We start from the raw sequence: 27,418 nt of genomic DNA, 5'->3' as shown, positions 1-27,418 counted from the left end.
CACAGATGCCTTGAATGCATATTTACCATTAAAAAAGTACTCCACGAGGAGGGTTCCACGTTGAATGAATATAGTGAAGTTGCCACATTACTTGAGCAGAAAAAGGTGGCATGGAAAGGTTACAGAGCAATAAAAAGTGTTGAAGCCTATAACAGCTACAAGATGATCTGTAATAGAGCCACAGAAAAGGTTCGACAGGCAAAGGCAGTTTATGAGAAATCACTAGCAAACAGAGCAAAAAGGGGGGGGATAAGGAATTCTTCACATATATAAATGCCAAGAAGAGCAGGAAAAACCAGATCGGACCTTTACGTAAGGGAAAGGGGATAATAGTATTAAATACACCAGCTGCCATTGCAGATGAACTCAACAGTTATTTTGCATCGATATTTACAAATGAAAAACCTTTTATGGTAACGGAAAATTGTGGGAGCGAAGTTGAAAAATATTTAATTAATGATGTTGAAATTGCGCAAGATTATTTAATGAAAAATCTTTCAAGCCTGCAGGCCAGTAAGGCTCCTGGAGTTGATGGAATATACCCTATAATCTTAAGGGAGGCAGCAAGTGAGTGCATTGAACCATTGAGGCTAATTATGCGAGCATCACTAGACTCTGGGGAGATTCCGTTGGATTGGAAAAGTGCCAATGTATCTTCCATACATAAGGGTGGCTCTAAGAGTGAAGTGGGAAATTATCGACCTGTCACTCTGACTTCAGTGGTAGGGAAAATCATGGAGGCAATGATCAAGGGTGGAATTCAGGATCATTTGGATAGAAATGAAATTCTCAAGAATACACAGCATGGTTTTGTAAAGGGAAAATCATGTTTAACAAATCTGGTTCGCTATTTTGAAAGGGTCACTCACGAGCTGGATTTGGGGAATAATTTCGACATTGTTTATTTAGATTTCAGCAAAGCTTTTGACTCAGTCCCACATAAGCGGTTGCTTTATAAGCTGGAACAGGTTGGAATCATTGGGAATATCCTTAGATGGATAACAGGATGGCTTCAGGGCAGGAGGCAAAGGAATTGTGATAAATGGCTATTCCTCAGATTGGGTTGATGTAAGAAGTGTGGTTCCCCAAGAATCAGTATTAGGACCACTGTTGTTTTTAATTTTCATAAACGACATCGATGAAGGGATAGAGGGCGTGATGTCTAAATTTGCAGATGGTATTAAAATTGGTAGAGTAGTTAATGATCACTGTCAAGCTGAGCTTCTTCAGAGAGACCTAGATAGACTTCAGGAATGGTCAGAAAAATGGCAGCTATGCTTTAATCCAACAAAGTGTAAGGTATTACAACCGGGAAACAGTAATCCCAAAATAACTTATTCGGTGTTAGGTCCACTGTTGTTTTGTATATTTATCAATGATATTGATGAAGGTATATCAGGCTTAATGTCGAAGTTTGCAGATGATACAAAGGTTGGAAGGTTGGCAGGGTTATTAATGACAGTAATGGCAGGGTGCTACTGCAACAGGATCTAGATAATTTGGTCAGATGGCCTAAGAAGTGGCAACTGAAGTTTAACCTTGACAAATGCAAAGTACTGCATATGGGTAGAATTAACCCCAGAGAAACGTACCAACTGTGTGGTACTACACGTAAGGGGGTAGAAAATGAAAAAGACCTGGGAGTAATTGTGCAGGCAGATATGCAGTTTTCTGAGCAATGCAGACAGGCTGCCAGGGCAGGTCATGGAGTTTTGTCAATGATATATAGGAATTTTGCTAGCAGGGAAAAGGAGGTGATTATCCCTCTGTATAAGGCAATGGTCAGGCCATGCCTTGAGTACTGCGTACAGGTCTGGAGGCCTCATTTTAGGAAGGATGTAGATTTACTTGAGCGTGTACAGAGAAGGGCAACAAGATTGGTGAGGGGAATGAAGGGATCCTCTTACCAAGAGAGGCTTAAGTTCTGCACATTGCAGTGGCTGGAGACTAGGCACCTGCGCGGTGATCTGATTGAGGTGTATAAGGCCTTGAATGGGTTCAGCACGCTGAATTCTGATGGGATCCTTCCACTTGTTCAGATTACGAACCTAAGGGGGCATAAATTCAAATTAAGAAAAGACAGATGTAGAATAGATGTGCGGAAATTTGCCTTTAGCCAGCGGGTGGTTAATTGCTGGAACAAACTTCCATCTGTCGTTGTGGAAGTTGATAGGTTGAATAAATTTAAGGAGGAACTGGACAGGCATTCGGAGGGAATGGTGTGTTTTTTTTTTTTTTTGGCTGATGCTGCATAAGCTCATACACTTGCTTTCTTGCATCACATGTACTGCTACTTGCCACTACTACTACTTGGTGGAGTTCAACTAAACCCAGTACTGATACGGTCAGACATGAAATTCTCTGAGCATTGTAAACAGGTTGCAAGGAAGGCCCATGGTGTCCTATTCATGATCTATCGAACTTTTGCAAGTACAGATAAGGACGTGATAATCCCATTATATAAGGCTTTTGTTAGACCACACTTTGAATACTGTGTTAAAGCATGGAGACCGCACCTAAAGAAAGACATAGAGCTTCTTGAAAGGGTGCAAAGACGGGTAACTCGCCTGGTGAGATCGGCAAAAGGGCGTCCTTATGAAGAAAGACTTCGAATATGTGGGTTGCAGAGTTTGGAAACTAGACACCTTAGAGGAGATTTGATTGAGGTGTTTAAGGCTCTGAGAGGCATCAGTAAAATGAATGAGGATGAAATTTTCAAGATAATAAATGATGCTAGAACTAGGGGACATAAATTCAAGTTACGGGGGGAAATGTTTAGATTGGACTGCAGGAAGTTTTATTTTAGCCAGTGAGTTAAAAATTACCGGAATAAGTTGTCTACATGGGTGGTAGAGGCTGACACTTTGGGGAAATTCAAAGGTCATCTGGATAGTACCTTCGGGTCAGGGAAGCGCATAGGATGATAGGTTTAATTTCCTTTTCTTTTATTAATTATTATTATTTATTTATTTTATTTATTTTTTTATCATTGTTTTATTCAATTTTTTTTTTTTTTTTTTTGGCTGGTGTGGCGTGAGCCATGGGCTTTCTTGCACCATGCGACCATTACTAATACTAATACTAAATTCAAGAGCTTTGTGTATACAGTAATCCCTCGATTAGTGTGCTTAATGCATCCCGCAAGAGTGCTGCACTAATTGAAAGCACATTAATCGAACTATACACTATATACTAAATGTCTCTTATTATTAATGCTTTCCACGCATTCTGCTACATGACAAAGCACCATCCAGCAACTCAAAGGCCAATAATCTGCCTTCTGTCAAAGTCCTGTCATTCTCTACAATCTCCTTATACTCTGAAGTCAGTTCCTGCCAGACAGAAGCCTGTTCATTGTATCACACAGATGTGCTACTTTGAACTCCACAATCTCTGTCTTCATTTTTTGCATATCAGCCAACCCCAGGGGCTCACATCTGGTGAGTATGGGCTTGGCACACCTAGGGTCCTGAGCTGGATATGTAGTGTATTGTGTTAATGGTAATGCTACTCCAGGAGTTTCCCCCAACTCCCCATCAAGCAATGTGATGTATACAAACTCTGTAAAAGCCAGATCATAGGTCAGTGAGTGTACATGTATTGTTATAATACCACAGTGCACAGATATTGACAGCAGTGGCTGCAGGAAGGTGTGACTACTTGTCAAATGGGTAGTGGATAGATGGCTACAGAATGGGAGTTTGTTTTATCCATCGACAGGTTTGCACAGGGGTGAGAGCCAGCTAATGTCACAACTTATTGGATGGTAGCCAGCATGGCTGTAGGTAGCTGCAATGGCCACTGTAGCCATCCTGAATGGCTACAGTGCATACCAGCCATTGCATCAATTATCCCCTGACTTCTACCCATTGGAATGATGCTGCACACAGACCATCTGAGATACCGAATTGCATAAAGTGATGTTCAGTGATAAATCTTCTTGGGGCTCAATGAATGCTGCATACATATGTGGTAAGAATGTGGTGAATGCAATGATCTAGAGCTGTTGTTGAATGCTATACTGCACTCCCTGCTGGCTATGTTCAGTTTTGATAAGTCAGTCATTGTTATTGTCTGTCATCAGTCTGACTGCTCACCACTTTGTCATCAAGATTCTGGAACCCGTCACTTATTCCTTTCTTACTTGGGTGCCTGATGCCATTTTTAAGCAGGACAACACCTGAACACATATCGCAGTGGTTTCATCTGAGTATCCTTGTTGTGCAAATATATTGTTGATGTACTGTCTTGACCAGCCAGGTCCTCAGATTTCCCTCCCACCCACCAAGCACTTGTGAGCCATGATTGGACACTATCTACAGAGCTAGCACAGACCACCATTGACCTGAAGAACTTGCAAGAGGCTTGGTGGGAACACCGCAGGAGGCTGTTTGATACCTGTACAACTCAATGTGGAGATGCATTGCTCGATAAATCCACAACCATGGTGGATTTAAATCATATTGATTTGTCAATTATAAGCATCCTTTTCTTCATTAAATTTACAGCCACTCCCCGACTTATGTAAGAGTTGTGTTCCGCAGAACTCTACGTAAATCGAATTTTACGTGTCAGAATTTCCCTAAATGCTTATTCAGCACTCGAAACTGTGCATGCTGAATTTGAGTGAAGCAAAAAAGAAATGTTCAATGAACATGTAATTTATTCAATTTTTTTATCTCATGCACAGGAAATATGACAAAAGTACAAAATTACAAAAATTTCAAAATTATAAAATTTCAAAAAGAGAGGGGAGACAGGCATAATGTCATCAAGTTTTACCTTTCAAGCATCGTTGCCAGAATTAACTCTCCAGCTGATAAGCAACAGCTACAGAAGATGAGTGCTGTGGAGATTTAGAAGGGGTTTTTTTCCAACACATCACAAAATTTCTCTGCAGCTGCAGAATTGGCACTGGCGACTTCACCGCATACTTTAATGGTTTGGAAACCAGCATTATGCTTGAACCATCTGTTGCTTGCCACGAACTTGGCTTGGGGTTCGCCGTACTTACCCTTAATATCCTCATAAATACTTCTTGCTTTTGTTTGAATGGCCATTGAACTTGGGCACTTACTTCTGAATATGATTTTCCATCCATATTATTAATAGCTTTTCCATCTTTGACATAGCACCTGAATGCTGTTTTGTCTGCACTGTCCCCTAAAATAGTATTCACTGTTGAAGCATCGAGACCTAATTCCATGCAATAGAAGACAAACTTTGTCCTGTTTCTTACTTAATTATTTTCATCTTCGTTTCTAAATCACTTTTAATTCATTTCCTACCACTGCCAGAACTTGCACTTTCCATTGGTCCCTTTCCTTTCGCCATTGTAATAAGTAAATAAGAATGAAGAGAAGATTTCAGTGAAGTGGAACTCATTTCACCATAATACATAATGTAAAAACACACAGAATTGCAGTTATCGGTATTATTACAAATGCGATAAGATCGAGTTTACCACTCATTTATAATAGATTGTGATAACAGAAAAGCCCAATAAATCAGAAAGTGCAAATTGTTTTTATTGTTTTATGGTAATGACCTCCAGAAAAGTGTTTTAGAAAAATATCACAAAGGCATTCAAAATTGATTCTTATAATGGAACATATGACAACAATGAAAGTTTAGTGCAATTTCCATTATAAAAATTACCATTTAAAGAGACAAATAGCTTAGTTATATAGTGAAAATTTCGACTTCCGAGATCTTGGAACGAATTACCAAAAAAAAACAATGTGTTTTCAGGTTCACATTACGATATTTGCACAATACCTCCATTTATTCCTATGGGATGCAAAATACATTTCCACTATTTTTTTTTTTTTTTTTTAAGTTTTCACCAGCCAGTGGCCCCGAGTGCCAAGCGATAGTGACATAGAGATTTTTGTGCCATATATATATAGAGTGCTGTTACTCAGCGAATAAGTTATATTTATTTTAGTGTCTCTTCTTCCTGTTTTACTCAAGTGATTCTTTACTTAAAAGCTTTAAAGTAAGAATCCAGAAAGGAAATTCGCCTTTCTTTCCTTATACATATATATTTATTTAATTCATACTAATCCAAGTAACTTCCTCAACCGCTTGGTTACTGGTGGCACAGCTCCTGCCTCCACATATTATAAGAAGACTATTGTACAAATTGGAACAGAATGGTATTAAGGGTAAGTTGCTACAATGGATAAAAGGATGGTTGAGTGGGAGAAGACAGAGGGTGGTAATTAATGGGTGCTGCTCTTTGTGGAGTAATGTTATTAGTGGAGTCCCACAGAGTTCGGTGTTGGGTCCTCTGTTTTGTATATTTATCAGTGATATTGATGAAGGTATATCAGGCTTAGTGTCGAAGTTTGCAGATGATACAAAGGTTGGCAGAGTTGTTAATGACAGTAATGGCAGTGTGCTACTGCAACAGGATCTAGATAATTTGGGCAGATGGGCTAAGAAGTGGCAACTGAAGTTTAACCTTGACAAATGCAAAGTACTGCATATGGGTAGAAGAAACCCCAGAGAAACGTAACAACTGTGTGGTACTACACTTAAGGTGGTAGAAAATGAAAAAGACCTTGGAGTAATTGTGCGGTCAGATATGAAGTTTTCTGAGCAATGCAGACAGGCTACCAGGACAGATCATGGGGTTTTGTCAATGATATATAGGAATTTTCCCAGCAGGGAAAAGGAGGTGATTGTCCCTCTGTATAAGGCAATGGTTAGGCCATGCCTTGAGTGCTGCATACAGGTCTGGAGGCCTCTTTTTAGGAAGGATGTAGATTTGCTTGAGCGTGTACAGAGAAGGGCAACAAGATTGGTGAGGGAAATGAAGGGATCCTCTTACCAAGAGAGGCTTAAGTTCTGCAAATTGCAGTGGCTGGAGACTTAGGCACCTGCGCGGTGATCTGATTGAGGTGTATAAGGCCTTGAATGGGTTGAGCATGCTGAATTCTGATGGGATCCTTCCACTTGTTCAGATTACGAACCTAAGGGGGCATAAATTCAAATTAAGAAAAGACAGATGTAGAATAGATGTGCGGAAATTTGTCTTAAGCCAGCGGGTTGTTAATTGCTGGAACAAACTTACATCTGTCGTGGAAGTTGATAGTTTAAATAAATTTAAAGAGGAACTGGACAAGCATTTGGAGGGAATGGTGTGTTTTTTTTTTTTTTTTTTTTTGACTAATGCTGCATAAGCTCATACACTTGCTTTCTTGCATCACATGCCACTATTGCTACTACTACTATGTGGCGGAGCCGGTCACTTGGGAGAAAAGTTACTCTTCCGGGGCTAAAAGGAGCAAAGATGGACTTAAATAATTTTCCTTCTTTAGTGGCATCAAGCTCCAGGTCAGAAATGTCCAATGAAATGACTCAAACCAACCTAAAAGACTTCGAATGACAATCTACTTCGAATAGAAGTTCGTTTGTTTGTTTGTTTGTTTGTTTGGTTTTTAGGAGCATTAGCAACTAAGGCCATATTGCTCCACAATATGCGGTGGTCATTCCCTGACCTTTCCGCATCCTCCGTATTTATTGGTGACCGGCTCGAACCCTGGTCTAATCAAGAAGCGTGTGCTACGCACTGCTGCTCCTTCCCACCTGGCTACGGAGGCGCCTTCGAATAGAAGTAGATTGTCATAACCTCCCTAACTTTTTGGTGATACACTCTCTGTCTGCTCAGCCGGTGGGCAAGCTATCACCATTTATGATTCAAAAATATTTAGAATCAATTGCAGGATCACCAAAAATGGTGAAGAGACTACAATCAGGAGACCTCCTGGTTGAAACAGCCACCGACAAACATTCTGAGTGGCTATTAAAGACAAAAACATTTAGTGGGTTGCCAATATCTGTTACTCCCCACAATACTGTAAATTCATCGAAAGGCGTCATCACAGATTGGGACCTGCTTTCAGTGTCTGAGGAGGAATTAGTCCACGAACTTAGTAATTTGAAAGTAATCAGTGCGAAGCGCATAGTGATTTAAAAAAAATGGAAATCTCGTACCAACTCGATCCATCATTTTAACCTTCAACACTCCTGATTTGCCATCCACTGTAAAAGCTGGCTATTTAAACTGCCTGATTCAACCGTAAATCCCGAATCCTTTTCGCTGTTTTAAATGCCAGAAATATGGCCATTCTCAGCAGGCATGCAGAGGTGATGCCATCTGTCCTATATGTGACTCTAAAGTACACAAACAGATTGCTCAGCCTCAACCCCCGTGTGTCCCAACTGCAAAGGAAGTCATCCTGCATTTTCTAAATCATGTGATATGTGAAAAACTGATCTTTTGTATCTCTGAAAGAAAATTCAGAGATACAAAATAGAACATAAAGTAACATATCCTGAAGCACGCAGACAAATTATGTCGACCATGCCCAGTCAATCTTATGCGTCTCGCACCCAAAGCTATATTTCAACTGCAGCTCAAACAGACGTGTAAATACCACCGAACACCTCTTTGGCAAATTGGGTTAAAGAAACCTTATCAGCTTCCAAAAAGATACTCCAAAACCTAAAACCAGTGAAGCCACAAACACCCCAATTAGTATCCCAACTGATACTCCAATAGTCTCGCAGGACACTGAAAGAATGAAAACTACTAAAGATTGTAAGAAAGCCGAACCTCAAACAAACAGTATGGAAGTGGATGTATGCCCGGATTATGAGGAACCCATCCTAGAATTGCATGCCAATGATACTATGGATACTGGTCGTCCCATATTCCCAAAAAAAGACTGGAAAAAATGTCCCGCATCCAAAAAACAGCCAGACGAATCATCCTCAAATAAACCTAAATAATGCATAACATCATACAGTGGAATTGCAGAGGACTAAGCAGCCATTCTGATGCCTTCGAAGATTTAATAGCTCAATTCAACCCCATAGCTGTATGCATACAGGAAACATTCTTGTCACCCCAAGTTTTGCCAAAATTCTCCAATTATATGATGTATAGACGAGATAGAAATCAGAGTCTCCTGCACATGGAGGAGTAGTCATTCTGGTTAATTCTAACGTGCCATCCAAGCTGATCCAGTTAATAACAAATCTAGAAGCTGTGGCTACTCATATTGCAGTTGGTACATCAGTTACTCTTGTTACCGTTTATATTCCACCATCTCTACCTCTTCCCCATTCAAAACTTGTCAATCTCATTACACAACTACCAACTCCAATTTGTCTTTTCAGTGACTTTAATGGACACCATCCATTGTGGGGATCCGTTTCAATGGACAGAAGAGGCAAATTAATTGAAGAATTTATGAATAATAGCGATCTTAATTTACTAAACACTGGATCTCCTACTTACATCCACCTACCTACAGGATCTACTTCTGCATTTGACTTGTCAGTTTGCTCTCCATCCATCTTTCCAATCCTGACATGGTCAGTATTATATGATCCATTTAACAGTGACCACTTTCCAATTATTTGCTCAATACAAATAGCTGTAACTCAAAATCCTAACCAATGATCCAATTGGAAGTTTAGTAAGGCGAATTGGGATGGCTATTCTGTCCAAATGCTCTTAGACAGAATTTATGTCCAACAGAAACATATTGATGATGTAACTATTTACGTCACCAATCAGATTTTGACTGCGGCAAATGCTTTCGTTCCAAAATCCAAGACATTTCGTGCTCATCGAAATCACTGGTGGAATGCACAGTGCTCTATTGCCAAACAAGATAAAAACCGTGCATAGAATGATTTTTGGAAATGTCCTACTACCACTAACTTAATTGCTTATAAAAGGCTTAAAGCAAAAGCAAGGCAAATTAGAAGGAAAGCAAAACACGGCGACTCATGGATTGCTTTTGCATCAACCATCACAAAAGACACTGACACGTGGATCATCTGGAGAAGGATACAGGTGCTAAATGGCGAATTTGTTCGGCTACCCTCTCCCATACTTCACTGGAAAGGAAAAGACATGTCTACGCCCGAAGAAGTTGCCAATGTGTTAGCAGAATCTTTTGCCACCAGCTCTGCTTCTGCTTCCTATGCAAACTCCTTCCAGAGCATTAAAGATCATGCAGAATGGTATAAAATTAACTTCTCAATGTGCTGCTCCTTCCCATACAGCCAACCCTTTACATTAATAGAACTGAAAGAATCATTAAATAGATCTCACAACAGTGCTTTAGGGCCAGATGGTGTTCGTTACATTATGCTAAAGCATTTACATGAAGAGGACTTGTGTACCCCGTTGATTTTATAGAATCGGATCTTCTCTGAAAATGTCTGTCCTTCTTCCTGGCGCCATTCGTTCATTATCACCATACCAAAACCAGGCAAAGATCTACCCTGGTTCAAAATTATAGGCCAATATCTCTTACCAGCTGCGTAGGGAAAATTTTCGAAAGGATGATTCATACAAGACTCACTTACATCCTGGAGTCACAGAATCTCCTTCCAGACCATCGGTATGGATTTTGGAAGAACAGATCAACACTAGACTTGCTTATCAAAGCTGAATCTCATATTCACAATGCCTTTGTCATGAGACAACATCTAGTCATGGTTAACTTAGATCTTGAAAAGACATTTGACACTACTTGGCGTCATGGTATTATAATGGATCTTTACCATCTAGATCTAAGGGGATAGTTGCCTGAAATAATTCAGAATTTCTTGCGACTTCGGTATTTTTAGGTTTGATATAAAAACGCACTCTCTACATCTCACATTCAAGAGGTAGGCATACCACAGGGCTCGATACTTAGTCCAACACTATTCGCAATTCAAGTTAGCAATATGACACTCAACATCCCAAAAACCGTTGAAACCTACATATATGCAGACGATCTTACCATTTCCTGTCAGTCCAAAAGTATGAACACCATTGAACGGCAGCTCCAACTAGCCATAACCAAAATAGAATCCTGGACTTCACAGAATGGTTATCGACTGTCAGAAAATAAATGCACTGCCACTCACTTCTGCAAGTTACAGGCTCTCCATCCTGACCCTGAACTAGAAATAAACAAAACTCCAATCCCACTTGTTAATACCATTAGATTTCTTGGACAGCAAGCTAAACTTCCAAGCTCACATCACTCATTTAAGAACTACTTGTCTAAAGCATATGAATATACTTCGATCAGTCTTGTCCATGTCATGGGGAGCTGATCGTTATACCTTACTACACCTGTGCAAGTCTCTAATCCATTCACACTTGGATTACAGTTCTTCAGTATATGACTCTGCTAGGATAAGCACTTTAGAACGGCTGAACGTCATACAGCATGGTGCTCTGAGGACAGCCCTAGGAGCGTTCAGGACTTCTCCAATCCAAAGTCTTTATATTGAAGCACATGATCCCCAATTACACCTGCATAGAAAAACACTACCGCTCCAATATGCTGTTAAGATCCAGAGTCTACCATCGCACCCCAGTTGGGAGTATCTATTTACTCCCAACTGGGGTGCGATGGGAATCATTCTATGAGAGCAAGCCAAATGAAATTAGACCTGCTTCACTCAGGATTAAAGAGCCTTGTTCAGAGTTGGAATGTCGATTTAAATGAAATTTTTCGGGACACAGCTGCACCTGTTCCTTGGACTTATGTGTCTGTCTCTCACAATGTGCATTTTCTCCAGTTGGGGGGAAAAATATTATACCACCCTGCAATATCAGACAGTTACACTCAGTTCATGTTACTATGAACAACCATGCATATAAAATTTATACAGATGGTTCCAAAACTGACAAAATGGTAGGTGCTGCTGCAGTTTTTCCTTCATGTACGATTTCAGACACACTACCGCTAACGGTCTCCGTAGCCGAGTGGGCAGGAGCGGGAGTGCAGTAGCACACGCTCTTTGAGTAGACCGGGGTTCAAACCCCTGACTGCTGAATACGGTCGATCCGTCAACCCGCACTGGACCAGCGTGGCAGATTATTGGTCCATCGCCCTCAGCATGAATTGTTGAGGAGGCTTCCATCCTGCAGTGGGCTGATAATGGCTGCACTTTACTTTACTTTTTTACCGCTAGCTTGCAGTGTCTTCACAGCTGAATTATATGCCATTAAGTTAGCACTTAGTAAGATTATTGAGCTTTCCATCTCACCTGTCATAATTTACACCGACTCCCTCAGTGCTGTCTCTGTCATAAAGAAGTTCTCATATTCTCATCTTATCTTGAAACAGATTCATTCCCAGCTATTCTGCTGCAGTGTGTCCAATCAACCGATCAGTTTCTGCTGGATCCCTGGCCATTCTGGCATTCCTGGAAATGAAGGTGCTGACTTTGCCACTAAACATCCTCAACCCTCTTTCTCACAACACCCTCAGGTTCCTTACAGCGATTATAAGTCTGCCATTCGTAACGTGTACTACGATAAATGGTCACAGATCTGGAAAGTAACATCAACAATAAACTTTACCAGATAAAAGAAGATCCAAAGCTGTGGCTCTCTAGCTTCCGACAAAACAGACGAGAAGAAGTGGTATTCGCAGAGCTCAGGATTGGACAAACTCACCATACCCATCTCTTCCTGCTACTGGAAGAAAACCCACCTCAGCTCATCCTGTCAGATGCAACTTGTGGTTCATCATTTTCTGGTTGAGTGTCGCTTATATTCAACCATTCGATCAAACACTTTCCGGTCACTCTTAATGTTGAACAGCTCATCTAATTTGTTCTCATATATTAGGTATTGAAGCCAATATACAAGAGCTTTTCATGTATTTAAAACATATTGGCCTGTACATTAACATATAATTTAACATCTCTAACGATATGTTGCCTGTAAACAAACTGTGAACACACACAATTTAGCCTCAGTAGCCCTTGTGTCATTAATCCCAATAACAACAACAACAGCACCAGCCAGCAAAACTTACGTGAAGTCGAATTTCCATAAGTCGAGTATTACGTAAGCTGGGGAGTGCCTGTATTCATGCACATTAACATCTGCGGCTTTTATCATGTATTCTTTAACTCCTTGGCTGTCATTACTCTAAGATCCTCTCTGTGTTCCTGTATTCTCTCAGGGTGCTGCAATTTCAGTATCACAGAGTGTATTAAATCAATTGGCCTATAACATACTTACTCCCAGTTTTATTTTCCCTGTGCATAAATCGCACTAGACTAACTCGACATTGCACTGGTCATGTGCTTCTTAACCTCACCTCCAGTCCTTTCTGTATGCATTTGTTTTTTGTTTTGTTTTTTTTAAATTCAAATTTTGCATCCTGTAAGTTGTATTTGCATTGCTGATGTCATTAAAATGATTAGCAAGTGATGCAGTGATTTCATAGTTTACAAATATTCATCTAGTATTTGTATTAGCTATATTATGCAAAGAACCCCATGGATTTTGTTGCACCAACCAAAAAAAGTAATTACTGTAATAACTGACCTTTGAATTTCCCTTATCTGTCAGTCTCAACTACCCATTATACTAGTAATTGACACCTCACTGGCCAAAAGGAAACTTTCTGCAATCCATTTCCTCATCCCCAGTTCTGGAATCATTTATAACTGTGAAAATTACATCCTCATTCATCATACTGACCCCTCTCAAGCTTATACACCCTTTGCTTAGGTTTCTATGGCGACTAAGTTACCAAGTCTTTAGCCCACATGTTCAAAGTCTTTGCATATATTGATGCTCTTTTTCTGATCTCAGTAGATGTTTCCCATCTTTGTATCCTTTCAAGAAGCACATTTTTTTATAACTACTATTATTATTATTATTATTATTAGCTATATGGTGCAAGGAAGCCTGAGGCTTATGCAACACCAACCAAAAAAAAAAAAAAAAAAAAAAGTTCCCACGTTATACTGAGAGAGAGAGAGTCGAAGTAGAAGGGAATCACCAAGAAAGAGAAGAATGATGATATCCAGCTCAGGACCCTGGGTTGGCCAAGCCCATACTCACCAGATGTGAGCCCCTGGTACTTTATTGCTTTTACAAATTTAAATCAAATAAATAATATACATCTTTGTGAAGCATAAATTTTTAAATAAAGTGTTGCAACAAAACTAATTACAAAATGCTCTCTCTCCAGGTAACTCTAGTTCTATCCCAGTGACAACCAGATAGCATTGGTTTAAATATCATTTATGTCTCATTCTTCAACCAATAAGATTCATTCTATAACAGAAAACTGTTAAAATTTTAGTATCATACTAGGCATCCACCATACTTCACCTGTATTAAAGGTTGTAGCAATTGTAAAATAAAGCTCACAGTTCAACCTCGTGTCCCCAAAATTGCCTTGGTCACTCAGATTTCTTAGTCACCATGATGACCTGGAGCCCAATTTGTCAAGCCCTGGTTTAGGGAACAAAATTAATTTATAATTTTGGCCATGAGGTACTACAACACAATCATATTTAAATATGAAATTAGAAGTTTGTATTTTTACAAAAATCTTTTACTGGATTCCTAATCAATACTCACATTAGTAATAACTTCTGACAAACAAACAAAAAAAGTTAAGAGTTAAATTTATTATTAATATCAGTCCAAAATTTGTTATTATAAAGATTTATGTGTTATTCAAATAAGTTAATCAAAATTCATGCTTTTTTTTTGATAGCTTCTGGAGGTAGTTGCTTAAAAGTTCATACTATAAATGCTCGACTTGTAGGAAATGTGGAGATTATGATGCATATTACAGCCCTATGTTATTCTACTGCACAAGAGGGTCTTTCAGTCAATGTTATTGCAGCTGGATTGGAAAATGGTGTAATTAGGTATTGTGGAATATCTGTATATAAAATTCAATGATATTTTTTTATTATTTTCTTATATATTTTTATAGAATGGAGTTTTCATTACCTTTTTAAAAAAAGATGAAAAGACAACTAGTTATGATTATTAATCCTTGCGTTGTTGCATGGAGGATAGTCCTTCAGCACATTTAAAATGGTTGCCCATGATTGGTACTTCGATCACCTGCAGAGCTGAAGCTCTTACCTTCCTAACTTACCCTAATTCATATTTTCTGTGTGATAGGTCAGCTGTGGGTCAGTGGTCTAAGAAATTTGTGCCAAAATTGATTCACATAACTACTCTCATTTCAATTCCAATTTTAAGAGTGCAATACTCTTGTTCACTGGATATAATCATGTAGTTATTTTATTCTGATCTCATTATTTTTGTATCACTTTCAATTCTAGAGTTCAACATTCCTGTTTACTGTATAATCACACAATTATATTGTGTCACATTGTAAAATAATCATCTTAGGTGATGTTAGTGCTGAGAGTGAAACACAAATGTTAGTTTACTTCTAACAGTCATTTTACTATTAAATATTAGATTATAAATTAAATAGTGGCACTGAGGAAGTGGCGGGGGGGTGACAAACAGGTTAGTCAGCCACATTGGTCCTGAAATTGAGTAGGAAGTTCAAAACAGCACCATGAGTTACAGAAAGAGGAATTGGAGGAGGAAAGACAGTCTCAGCAAGGTTGTCCTGGGGCACATTGCTAGCTTTTGACACCCATGAAACTAAATAATTTGAGATGGAAACAACAACATTGAAGCTGACAGTACTGGATGTAATGACCATGATTCTGCTACAACCAGACAACACTGGAAAAAGTTTTTAGTGAATTTTTCCTAATAATGCTAAAGATGTCTATGTAAATGTTTGAGAAATCACAACTGAATCAAAATTATTATATCCTCTGCAATAAATAAAATTCATTTGAAAGCTACAATATTCAGTAGTTAAATATTTTGTAAATCCTTGCTATTCTAATCGTGGTCTGTAATTATAATGGTGTTTTACAACATAGTAGTAAAACACCATTATTATTATTACATTCCTAAGTTTCCCATTTGACAAAAAATATTTCTGAATTTTTATTGTAATATAAATGTGCAGTTATTATTTTAGAAAATAGTGAAAATGTAAGCTTCAACCTGCATAGAGTGAAATCTGGCTTTGATTTCTAGGTGCATTTCTATTCTGTGGTGTGCGGTACCACTTCACCACAGAATATCTGTATAACTTCAAGAACTTAGATAGATCTCTCTCTCTCTCTCTCTCTCTGTCTGTCTCTCTCTCTCTCTCTCTCTCTCTCTTTCCTCTCTCTCTCTCTCTCTCTCTCTCTCTCTCTCTCTCTCTCTCTCTCTCTCTCTCTCTCTTCGATCAACGTGCCCACAATAATACTAAAAGAAAAACTCAGTTATTATTTTTCAAGAGACACATTTCTTCATAATATATAGCCATTTTTATTTAAAAATAAAGATGCTGGTAACAGAAATGTTTGTCTTGTTCAACATAAGTTAAGTACTAACATAATTTGTATCAGTGTTGAGCATCAGATGACTCAGTTATTTATAACAACACTTCTTTTTCTTCCAGAAACATAATAAATTATAACCAATAATCAGTTATGGCATTTTCATCATTAATTTTATGCAAATTAGGTGATTACAAACCCAAAAAGAATAAAACGGGAGGACATGACAGTGGAGGGATTCGATCCAGTGTTATTAATACTAAAATTAATGGGCCATTACCACTCCAAAATACAGAAATTACTGCTTTAGCTGTTGAGAAATTGAAGAATTTTTTTGGAATTTATGGATTGAGGAGGACAAAAAGTTACAGTTTCGGTACAGTGAGTTACCATGCACCTGCCTCAATGCAAGAACCATGGGGTGAGGTGGGCAAAGGCCTAGGAGTGTTTTCTATGAATTTTTTGACTAGGGAAAAAGTGTGGCTAATACTTGGAACAATTATGAAACTTTGGAGAATACATAGAATATATAGGACCTTCACTCTGACCAGCACTAAGCAGCTATAGTCAAGAAGAGGGTAGTAAAATAAAACACACTTTTAGAGAATAATAGGTAAATAATAAGTAAATAAGAATAATAAGTAAACAATTTTTGAATAATAATGGCTATTAAATGGTTTATGGAAGCACAAAGGGTTTCAATTAGCTAGACAGTTTAGTGCAAGTTCGGAAAAATTTTTTACTAAATTATTTTATTTTAAATTTGGTAACTTTTTCATTTTAAATTATTGTACATCTAAGCTGAATGACAGGTTATATATCACATTTCAAAATTGAAACACAGATAATAGCATTGTCCTCTGTAATGTGCAACCATTTTATCATACTTGTGTGATGCGAAGCTAATCATCGACATTCACACATGAGGAGTTATTCAGCAAGGGGAATGCCAGAGGTGTATTCAACTCTAGCAGTAAGCTACAGAATCTTGAAATAACTGGGAGTAAAGTGGAGGAGAAACTGTTGAAGATAAACACAAGAAAGGCACCCGGGGTGGATGGGATCTATCCAGTTATATTAAAGGAGGCAGCAAAGGAAGTAAGCAAACCCTTAGCCATAATTATGAGAGCTTCCTTGGACTCAGGGGAGGTACCCATAGACTAGAGATGTGCAAATGTACCCCCAATTCACAAAGGAGGATCAAAGGCTGACACAAGTAATTATAGACCTGTGAGTTTAACTTCTGTTCCAGGAAAATTAATGGAGGCAGTAGTTTCACTGCAGGATCATCTAGACAAGACTTCAGTTATAGCTTGGACACAGCATAGTTTTGTTAAGGGGAAGTCTTGCCTGACCAACTTGATTGGATACTATGATGCAGTCACAAAAGAACTGGATGCAGGGAATAACTTTGATATTATATACTTGGATCTTAGAAAGGCTTTTGATACTGTTGCACATGGAAGACTGCTACACAAATTGGAGCAGTGTGACATTGGAGGCAAATTGCTGCTATGGATAAAGGGGTGGTTGAGGGGGAGAAGACAGAGAGTGGTAATCAATGGACACTGCTCATCGTGGACTGATGTTATTAGTGGAGTCCCTCAGGGCTCAGGTTGGGTCCATTATTGTTTTCTGTATTTATAAATGATATTGATGATGGTATATCGGGCTTAATGTCCAAGTTTGCAGACGATACAAAGGTTGGCAGGGTTGTCAAGGACACTACTGACACTATGCTGCTGCAACAGGATCTGGAAAGGTTGAGCAGATGGGCTGAGAGGTGGCAAATGAAGTTTAACATTGACAAATGTAAAGTACTACAGATGGGAAACAGCAACCCCAGAGCAACGTATCAACTCTGTGGTACTACACTGACAGTGGTAGAGAATGAAAGGGACTTGGGGGTGGTTGTGCAGGCAGATATGAAGTTCTCTGAGCAGTGCAGACGGGCTGCAAGAGTAGCTCATGGAGTATTGTCAATGATATACAGGAATTTTTCCAGCAGGGATAAGGAGGTGATTATTCCATTGTATAAGGCAATGGTCAGGCCACACCTAGAGTACTGTATACAGGTCTGGAGGCCTCATTTCAAGAAGGATGTAGAGCTGCTGGAACGAGTACAGAGAAGGGCAACAAGATTAGTGAATGGAACAAAGGGGTGCTCTTACGAAGAAAGGCTTAAGTTTTGCAAATTACAGTGTCTGGAGACTAGGCACCAGCGAGGTGTATAAAGCCTTGAATGGTTTAAGCATGCTCAATGCTGATGGGATTCTTCCTCTAGCTCAGAAAAATCACCTGAGAGGGCATAAATTCAAATTGAGGAAAGACAGATGTAGGATAGACGTGCGGAAATTTGCCTTTAGCCAGCGGGTGGTTGGTTGGTGGAACAGACTTCCATCCCTTGTGGTGGAGGTTAATAGCCTAAATAAGTTTAAGGCTCAGCTGGACAGGTATTTTGAACAAACAGAGGGGTGAAGTGGAAGTGGGTTTTTTTTTTTTGGCTGATGCTGCATAAGCTTGCTTTCTTGCATCAAATGCCTCTACTAATGCTAATTAATAACCTTACAGTAAGATGTCAAAGCAATATGATGTAAATTTCATAAGACACATATGTAAGATTTTTTGTATATTATAAAATCTGAAGGAAAAAAAAGAGTAAACATTTACACTGTGTACTCTATGAGTTAATTTTTCATCCAAATTTTTTAAGCAGCAGGAAATGTGATGTAATCAGCCCTTCATTACATCAAGTGATTACATGCAAACAAAAAACTTTAAGGACAGCATGCATGCAAAAATAGATGTAGCATTTCATAGTAATGAATACTTGACAAATGTTTATTTACATTTATTGACATAGAATCCACCTCTGAGTTGTGCTGACAAAGATCCACCTCTGAGTTGTGCTGACAAAGATCCACCTCTGAGTTGTGCTGGTCCTACAGGTGCATTATTCAGAAATGTTTCCTGAGAGTGATAGAGTAAAAAATTATTTTTATATAAGAACAGAAACCAACAGGGGCATTACTAGTGAAATTGCACAGATAGAAAAAGAAGAGTAGTGATAGTGCTGAAAAATGAGTCATTTTCAATTGCTACAGATGACAATAATCAAAGTGATTCTGAGCTATCCCATTGTGACCTATCAAAATAGAAAATCAGTGAAAATCAGGTGCCAGCATTGGAAGCTACTTTCTTCTGAACATCCGGAAAGCATGTTGGATTCCTTTAAAATCTGTCTGACATTTAAGTGTTGATAATGTTTTTATCTCACTGATCAGTTGAAATTGTTGACAATTTCAACTGATCGGTGAGATAAAAAGAAAAATAGATTATTTTGGGTACATGTATATGTACATACATTGGCTATGTTTGGTTCAATGTGTAAGTAGAACAGTGGCAACCTTTGATGAGTCCATTTAAAAAAGAAATTAGTGGTCAGAAAACTATGTGATCACTTTTAACATTTACCAAATTGATTCATATCCATATGCAATTCATGATCCAAAAAGAAGTTTTGAAAGAAGAAAATTTAGTGCTCTCCCCAAGATAAAAAAACTTCTGGATTGCAGACGGAAAGCAGTGCTAAAACAGGCCAAACAAATCATCCAGTGTTTGAAAATCTGAAAATAACTTTTCTATCCACCAAACTCACATTCATGCACTGTGGTCCTTACACCTAGATACGTTAAAGAATGTTATCTGCAAATTCATAACAGTTTTTAAACCTTTCATTTCCATTTTTGAAGTTGGTTACCATAGCAGACTAAACTAGAGGGATGATTCTCACTTGTCATAGACATTTCTTCTACCAAGATAGTCGAGAATTTACAATGAGAGGAGAAGATCCTATTCTTTTGTTCAGTGAAGAAGTACCGTATGTTATTTCTGCATGTGACTAAAATGGTGCACAATTCCCATTGAAAAATTATAAATTGGCAGCACAGCATTTTCAGATTTAAAATTTTTTTTGGACAAATTTTCTGTACTTCTTGGTGCTGTTAAAAATGAAGAAATAGATAAAGCAGTAGATGTTTTACATCATTGGTTCCATCAATTTCAGTGTAAGAATCTACCAGAACTATTATGAAAGAAGAACGAATTGATATACAGTGATCCTTGGATGGGGAACTGGCAAGTGCACAAGGAAGCTTGAAAAAATAAAAAATGTTCCATTATAAGCAATTGTCCCTTCATAGCAATTCAGTGCAAGAATATAATAAATTTCCTGTTTATACTCCGGCACAACAACCAAGTCAGTAGAGTTTACAATAAATCGTCAATACAAATATTTATCATAGTTAGTAGTCACGGGCTTGAACCTCGGTCTACTCAAGGAATGTGTGCTATGCACTCTCGCTCCTGACCACTGGGCTATGTCAGGCCTTCAGCCAAAAGCTGAGTCCAGATCTTCTCTTTCTGATACAGCTTTGGAAATGCTCTTAAGCAGAAGGGCCATTTTTATCAGCAGAACTTTGACTCAACATTTCTGGAAAGGGCACAGTCTGCTACAGTATCTTTCTTGAAGTAATTAAATTTGATACCAAACAGAAATCCACCAGAAAAATCCTAAGTAAAGCTAATGTTTGAAAGCATGCTGTAGTGCTAAATATTCCTGTCCATATTTTAATATAATATGCATATGTTGTTAGTGAAATTTAATTTCTAGTGCAGTGCGTATATATATACACTTTTAAAAAATGTTCCTGCAACTAGTACAAACCAGGACTGCTTTGTACTGTCATTTTGACTTTTGCACCCACTATATCAGATTTTGGTGATGTGGTGATATTTGTAATAGTTTATGGCTGTTTCTTTCCCTGTTGAACAAAAAAAATTGTTAATGCATCTAATTAAACTGAATAGAATGTTAAGCAGTTTTGTTCTATTACAGTAATTGTTGAAACTCATGAAATTCATAATTCCTATATAATTACTCTGCAAATATTTTTTTTATTCTTATGGGCAGATTATGGAGCTCTTGGGATCTAACACCAGTGAGAGAAATTATAACAGACAAGCTTGGCAAGCCAATCATTTGGTAATTTGTTTTCTCCGGATTTTCTTTTAATCTCTCTCTCTCTCTCTCTCTCTCTCTCTCTCTCTCTATATATATATATATATAATATACAGGGTGTTTCAGTTAAACGTTTCAGAACTTCTAAGAGGGGTAGGGTACATCCTGACAACTCGAAATCATATAGCAATGTGGGGTCGGAAATGCTTTCCTGAAGCGGTGTTGTACACAGAAGCACCATAAAGAAAAGAGACCGTAAGTGAGAAATCGTTTTAATAATACATGAAAAGAAGCAAAAGGTACATGGATTAAAGTAAGTGTTCGAAGTTTCTTCCACGGGCTACAATGCACGCCTCACATCTCCGACGCATGGACATCCGAAACATTCTGGAATACTCCAGGCGAATTTCGAATTTCTTCGGCAGCTACTGCGATTCCTGCTGAAGTGTTGTTTTCCGATGAGGCATCCTTCACAAGGGAAGGAATTTTCAACACGCATAACGACCATATCTGGGCGGTCGAGAACCCGCATGCAATACGACGTCGTGCAGCACAGATTCGATTTTCGGTCAATGTATGGGCCGGTATTATGAGAGATCACCTCATCGGACCTTACCTGTTACCGTGTCGTCTAACCGGACCTATCTACTTGATTTCTGCAGCAAGTATTGCCACAACTTTTGAGAGATGAACAGATTTCTGCATCGACGCAACAGACAATGTGGTTCCAACACGATGGAGCCCCTGCCCATTATAGCGGAGATGTTCGTAACTACCTGGATGTCACATTTGGTCAACAGTGGATCGGACGTGGTGGTCCCGTGCGTTGGCCTGCTCGGTCACCCGACCTTTCATGTCTTGATTTTTATTTCTGGGGTCATATGAAATTGCTAGTTTATGACACCCCTGTTGACAATGCTGAGGAGCTGGTTGCAAGAATCGCAGTAGCTGCCGAAGAAATTCGAAATTCGCCTGGAGTATTCCAGAATGTTCGGATGTCCATGCGTCGGAGATGTGAGGCGTGCACTGTAGCCCGTGGAAGAAACTTCGAACACTTACTTTAATCCATGTACCTTTTGCTTCTTTTCATGTATTATTAAAACGATTTCTCACTTACGGTCTCTTTTCTTTATGGTGCTTCTGTGTACAACACCGCTTCAGGAAAGCATTTCCGACCCCAAATTGCTATATGATTTCGAGTTGTCAGGATGTACCCTACCCCTCTTAGAAGTTCTGAAACGTTTAACTGAAACACCCTGTGTGTGTGTGTGTGTGTGTGTGTGTGTGTGTGTGTGTGTGTGTGTGTGTGTGTGTGTGTGTGTGTGTGTGTGTGTGTGTGTGTGTGTGTGTGTGTATAACACAGTAAAACTTATCTAAATATTTTATATTTTTCCATTTGTGATGACACTAAAAAGAAACCAATTTTGACAGGTGGCCATCTTACAAAGGGAAGAAAACATTAATTTTTTTCTAATAAAATTGATTAATTATGAGCTTATTAAATTTATAAACCTAAAACTATGAGCTTAAATTATTATGAATTAATCGTATTTGAAACACTTTACTGCATTGATTTAAAACAGTTTATTTTTGTGGAAAACCAATTAACATTTGAATTGTATTCCTAAATATAAGTTTAGAGATACTACATGTTCCAATCCCTTTTTGTAGGTTTTCTTCAATATACTTAAAATTAAAAGACTTTACTTACATTCCAGAAAACTATTCATTAACTTTTAACATCTCATTATAATTACTTAGGTAAATAGACAGAATTATAATTACTGTTATGAACTACTTGGAGTTCTCAGTTCATGGTACAACACAAAGAATGAAGTGGATAAAGGGTTATGGTCTTTGCAAGTTTGTGTTAGAGTCCTGTTGGGTGGCTGCCATTCTTGCAGTGCATTCTGACTTTCTAAGACACTTTACATCATTGTTGAATATCCTTATTGGTGGGCTGTCTTCATATGAGACTGCTAGCTTCTGTTGTAGCCCTGGGTATATGTCCACCTCATAATCCAGGGTGAGTACTGGGCAGGATGTTGATGGAAAATTTCCATCAACATCCCATGAAATTCTCCTTCTCTAGAATTAACAGGAGATAATCATACCTAATGACATAGCAAACATCTTTGCAGAATATTTTGCTCACGTTTCTGTATTTACTGTGTACAGTTTGTCTTTGCCTAAGATTGTACACAACTGTCTTTCACAAGTCTAGCTTATCCAGTTGTCACAGAGATTTTAGTAGTTATAATTGGTATTATTTCTTATGGTTGTGGTGGCATGGAAATATCCTTCTCTTCATACAGTATGCCAACAGAATTCACTAGTGTGATGTTGACCCTCCTCCATTAATGTTAATGTCCACCTTTCTTAGATAATAAATGCTTCCAAAAATTCTTTTTTTGATGGGGTTCTCTAATTAGTGTTTTTAGATTGAACTCATGGTTATGTAATGCTGTGTCACTACCATTCATTACCAATTTTAATTTCTGATAGGATTGGCCTATATATGATTTATTGCAGTTTAATCTCATTTGATAGACTGAGCTTAAACTGCTTAATAGAATGTCTTTCTTCCATGAATCGGAGTCATATGCACATTTGTATAGTTAGCCTTCCAACATTTTTTTATCCTCAAATTCTGCTTTGGATTTTATCCAAAGCATATGACTCAGTCCCTCATGTGAGGTTACTGTAGAAGCTGGAACATGTTGGATTACAGTAAAGATTCTAAGGTGGGTTGTGATTTATGGATATTCTTCAGATTGGTGTAATGTCATGTGGGTTCCCCCCTAAGAATCGGTTCTTGAACCACTGTTGTTCCTGATTTTCATTAAACAACATTGGCGAAAGGGTAGAAGGCATGATGTCAGAATTTGCTGATGACATAAGATTGGTAGAGTAGTTAATGACCGTTGCCAAGCAGTGCACATTCAGGATGACTTGAAGGCTCTGAAATGATCAGAAAAGTGGCAGCTAAGTTTTAATGTAGAAAAATGCAAGGTCTTACACTTGGGAATTAGCAACCCACAAATAAATTATGCACTGATAATGATAATTAGTGATTAATGGATATTCTTCAGATTGGTGCAATGTCAGGAGTGAGGCCCTTCAAGGATTGGTTGTTGGACCACTGTTGTTTCTCATTTTCATAAATGACATTGATGAAGAGATAGAAGGCTAGATGTCAAAATTTGCAGTTTACGTAAAGACTGCCAGTCATTAATGATCAGTGCCAAGCAGCACTCTTTCAGGATGACTTGAACAGACTTCAGAGATGGTCAAGAGAAGTGGCAGCTATGTTTTAATGCTGCTAAATGCAAGGTCTTACACTTAGAGAATAGCAACCCTGAATAAATTATACACTTGCTGGGGGTCAAATAAAAAAAAAGTAGAGGAAGAAAGAGATCTGGGAGTTATGACATGGGCAGATATGAAGTTTCTGAACAGTGTGACAGGCTGACAGAAAAGCCAAAGGTGTCGCATCAATTTATTGAACATTATCCTGCAGAGATAGGGAAGTCATAATCCCACTGTATACATCAACTGTAAGACCACATTTGGAATACTGCATCCAAGTATGGAGATTTTATCTGAAAAAGGATATTGAGCTGCTTGAAAGGTCCAAAGACAGGCAACTCGCATGGTGAGATCGCCAAAAGGGCAACCATATTGAAAGATTCTAATGAAGTGGAGTACAGAGCTTGGCAACCAGTCACCTTAGAAGGGATCAGATTGAGGTTTATATGGTTCTGAGATGGTAGTAAAATGAATGAAGGCAGAATTTGCAACATTATAAAGAATTCCATCACTAAATTGTAGAAAAACAATTGGCTGACAGTTTGAAGAAATCCAAAGGTCAGCTGGATAATTACTTCTGTGAGAAGGGAAGGGCATAATTTGTTGTTTCTTATATATATTATATTATATATATATATATATATATATATATATATATATATATTTTTTTTTTTTTTTTTTGATCAGTGCATCAAAAGCCTGTGGCTTCCTTGTGCTGCTATTTGGCTAATACTAATAATTGAAGCATTTAACAACAATCTCAATAAATTGCACTTGTGGTTGAACAGTAATATTTAAATCTTCTAAGCCGTAGCATTACTTTGTACTTATCTGCATATGGAAAGCAAGTGGTTTTTATATAGGATGCAAATCAGGATACATTAAAACCTAGGCAAAATGGTTGCATATAGTAAGAAAATTCATATAGAATCAGTCAAATAATTCAGAAATTTTAGAATCAGTGTAATAAATGCTGGATCAACTATCAAGGAGTGCAAAGACAAACAAACAAATAACTATTTACAGTGTCAATGTGAAATGGAGATAGTTGGGGGGGGTTGTCTCAAATGCACGTGTTCATGGTAAGGTCACTCAATGTGAATCTCAGCCAATGGAATGCCAACAGGTGGAATCAATTCATAAATAAAAATAAATTTTCTTTTATACTCTGGGACAATCCCAAGAGTTCACGTGATAGAGAAATACAAGGCCATTACATCATTTGGCAGTCACACGAGCCTGAACCATGGTTACTCAAATCGTGTACCCTTAGTGCTTAACCATAAAACTTTAATTTCGAGCCTCGTAAAACTATCATATCTCGTGTAATAATGCTGTGTTAATATCATTTGATGAATACTATAGTTTTCTGTTAGCCAGATTCCAGTTTTATGGTTAAACACTAAGAGTATATTCAGACTATGTAGTCCTGTTTCTCCCATTAATGTGCTTGGCAACTGCAAAACCTTGGCCTATGTGCAGAGATCCCAGGATGTCTGTTAAAAAAAAAAAAAAAAACGATGCCATTCAAAAAAGTCAATGAGAGCATTTAACTCACTGGACCAATGAACAATCATATGCTATCCATAGGATGAATCTAAAGTCTGAATTCGTTGTGCTATTAGTGTGATAGGAGTAGGTTACAGTGGGAGTAAGCATCATTCTCAGACTCTCCATAGACCTACATGTTTCATGAAGGGAAAGAACTTGTGTGACTTTTTTTTTTTTTATCATCACTTCTGCTCACAATCCTAACATTCTTTTTTCACAAAAAAAAAAGTATAAAGTTAAGCTTTGTTTTAAAATTTCAAACACATTTGAATATTTGATAGTTAACAGTTGGACAGGTCCTTGAGGTTGTCACAGGCATTCTCTCAGATATGCCAGACAAGCTGTACTTGCTACCTGGGAGTCTAAAACGCTGATGGAACTGATATTCGGGTGACACTCAAGTCGAGTGGACCCAATTTCAAGAGTCATCTACTAGTTGGTAGATGACTCTCATCAACCGGTGCAATACCACCACTTTGCTTATTGGAGGCTTGAAGTGGTGGAACCCATGTTTAGTCTCTAGAGCTAAGTTCCGGTCAACCCTTCCATCATGCAGTATGATTGATGACTTTTAAGGTTATGATGAACATCGTGGCAAGATCCATTATTCCTTACATTTCGAGGGTACAGCTCTAAAACGGTGTTCGCAGGCCAGCCGCTAGTTAGTACACCGGACCGAACCTATTGTTAACTCTCTAGGAGGCTTCCGGATCTGCTAGTGTATAATCTTGCTACTTCTACTCTGTCAGATAGTGACTGGAGGGAGTCCAAGTAGTGTGTATGTGAGGGACATTGTCAAGGCCACGTTATGTAAAGGATCTGGGTATATTCTTACTATGTGTACGCCATATCCAAAAATTTCTTTACTTCACCATGTCCCTCCCCCCCACTTTTTCTTACTATACTATTGAATACACCATGAATTATCAAACTAATACAGCAAGCTTATCTGCGAAAAGATCTAAACCTCCCAAACACTTCCTAATTCATTTCACAAATATATGTGGTCTCAATTCTAATCTCAACGATGTATATTTCCACTTTCAGTCTGCCAAACCCCATGTACTTTTTCTGACAGAATCTCAGTTATTGGTTGATTCAACTACTGCTCATCTAAGATGCCCAAATTATTCGCTGTATGATTCCTTTCACCTCAAAGATGGTACTTCTACATATGTCCGCTCTGATATTCCCTGTCAGAGACTGGTAATTTGGAATCTCCTCTCTTCGATCTTCTCTGGCTTAAAATCTCTCTACCTCATTGTGTCAAATTTATCTGTTGTCTCTACCGTTCACCCAACTCCACTAATAACTTGGAGCTCTTTG

The 27,418-nt window shown here is 38.3% G+C and overlaps 1 protein-coding gene across 2 annotated transcripts in view; it reads left to right on the top strand.

Moving 5' to 3' along the window:
• The window catches only part of LOC150084630 (lysosomal-trafficking regulator-like), an 813,382-nt gene that overhangs the window by 771,952 nt on the left and 14,012 nt on the right, over nucleotides 1–27,418 (top strand). For both annotated transcript variants that reach the window (XM_090375369.1, XM_090375368.1), the window contains exons 25-26: nucleotides 14,556–14,712; nucleotides 21,185–21,256. In XM_090375369.1, the coding sequence (XP_090231495.1) occupies nucleotides 14,556–14,712; nucleotides 21,185–21,256 (229 nt within the window). The remainder of the gene's footprint in view (nucleotides 1–14,555; nucleotides 14,713–21,184; nucleotides 21,257–27,418) is intronic.

The sequence above is a fragment of the Mastigoproctus giganteus genome, chromosome 6 (genome assembly GCF_048544385.1).
Source record: "Mastigoproctus giganteus isolate SK-2022 chromosome 6, ASM4854438v1, whole genome shotgun sequence".
In the NCBI taxonomy this organism is placed as follows: Eukaryota; Metazoa; Arthropoda; class Arachnida; order Uropygi; family Thelyphonidae; genus Mastigoproctus; species Mastigoproctus giganteus.
Note: the sequence above shows the minus strand (reverse complement) of the source record. Positions and strands in the feature narration are given on the sequence as shown.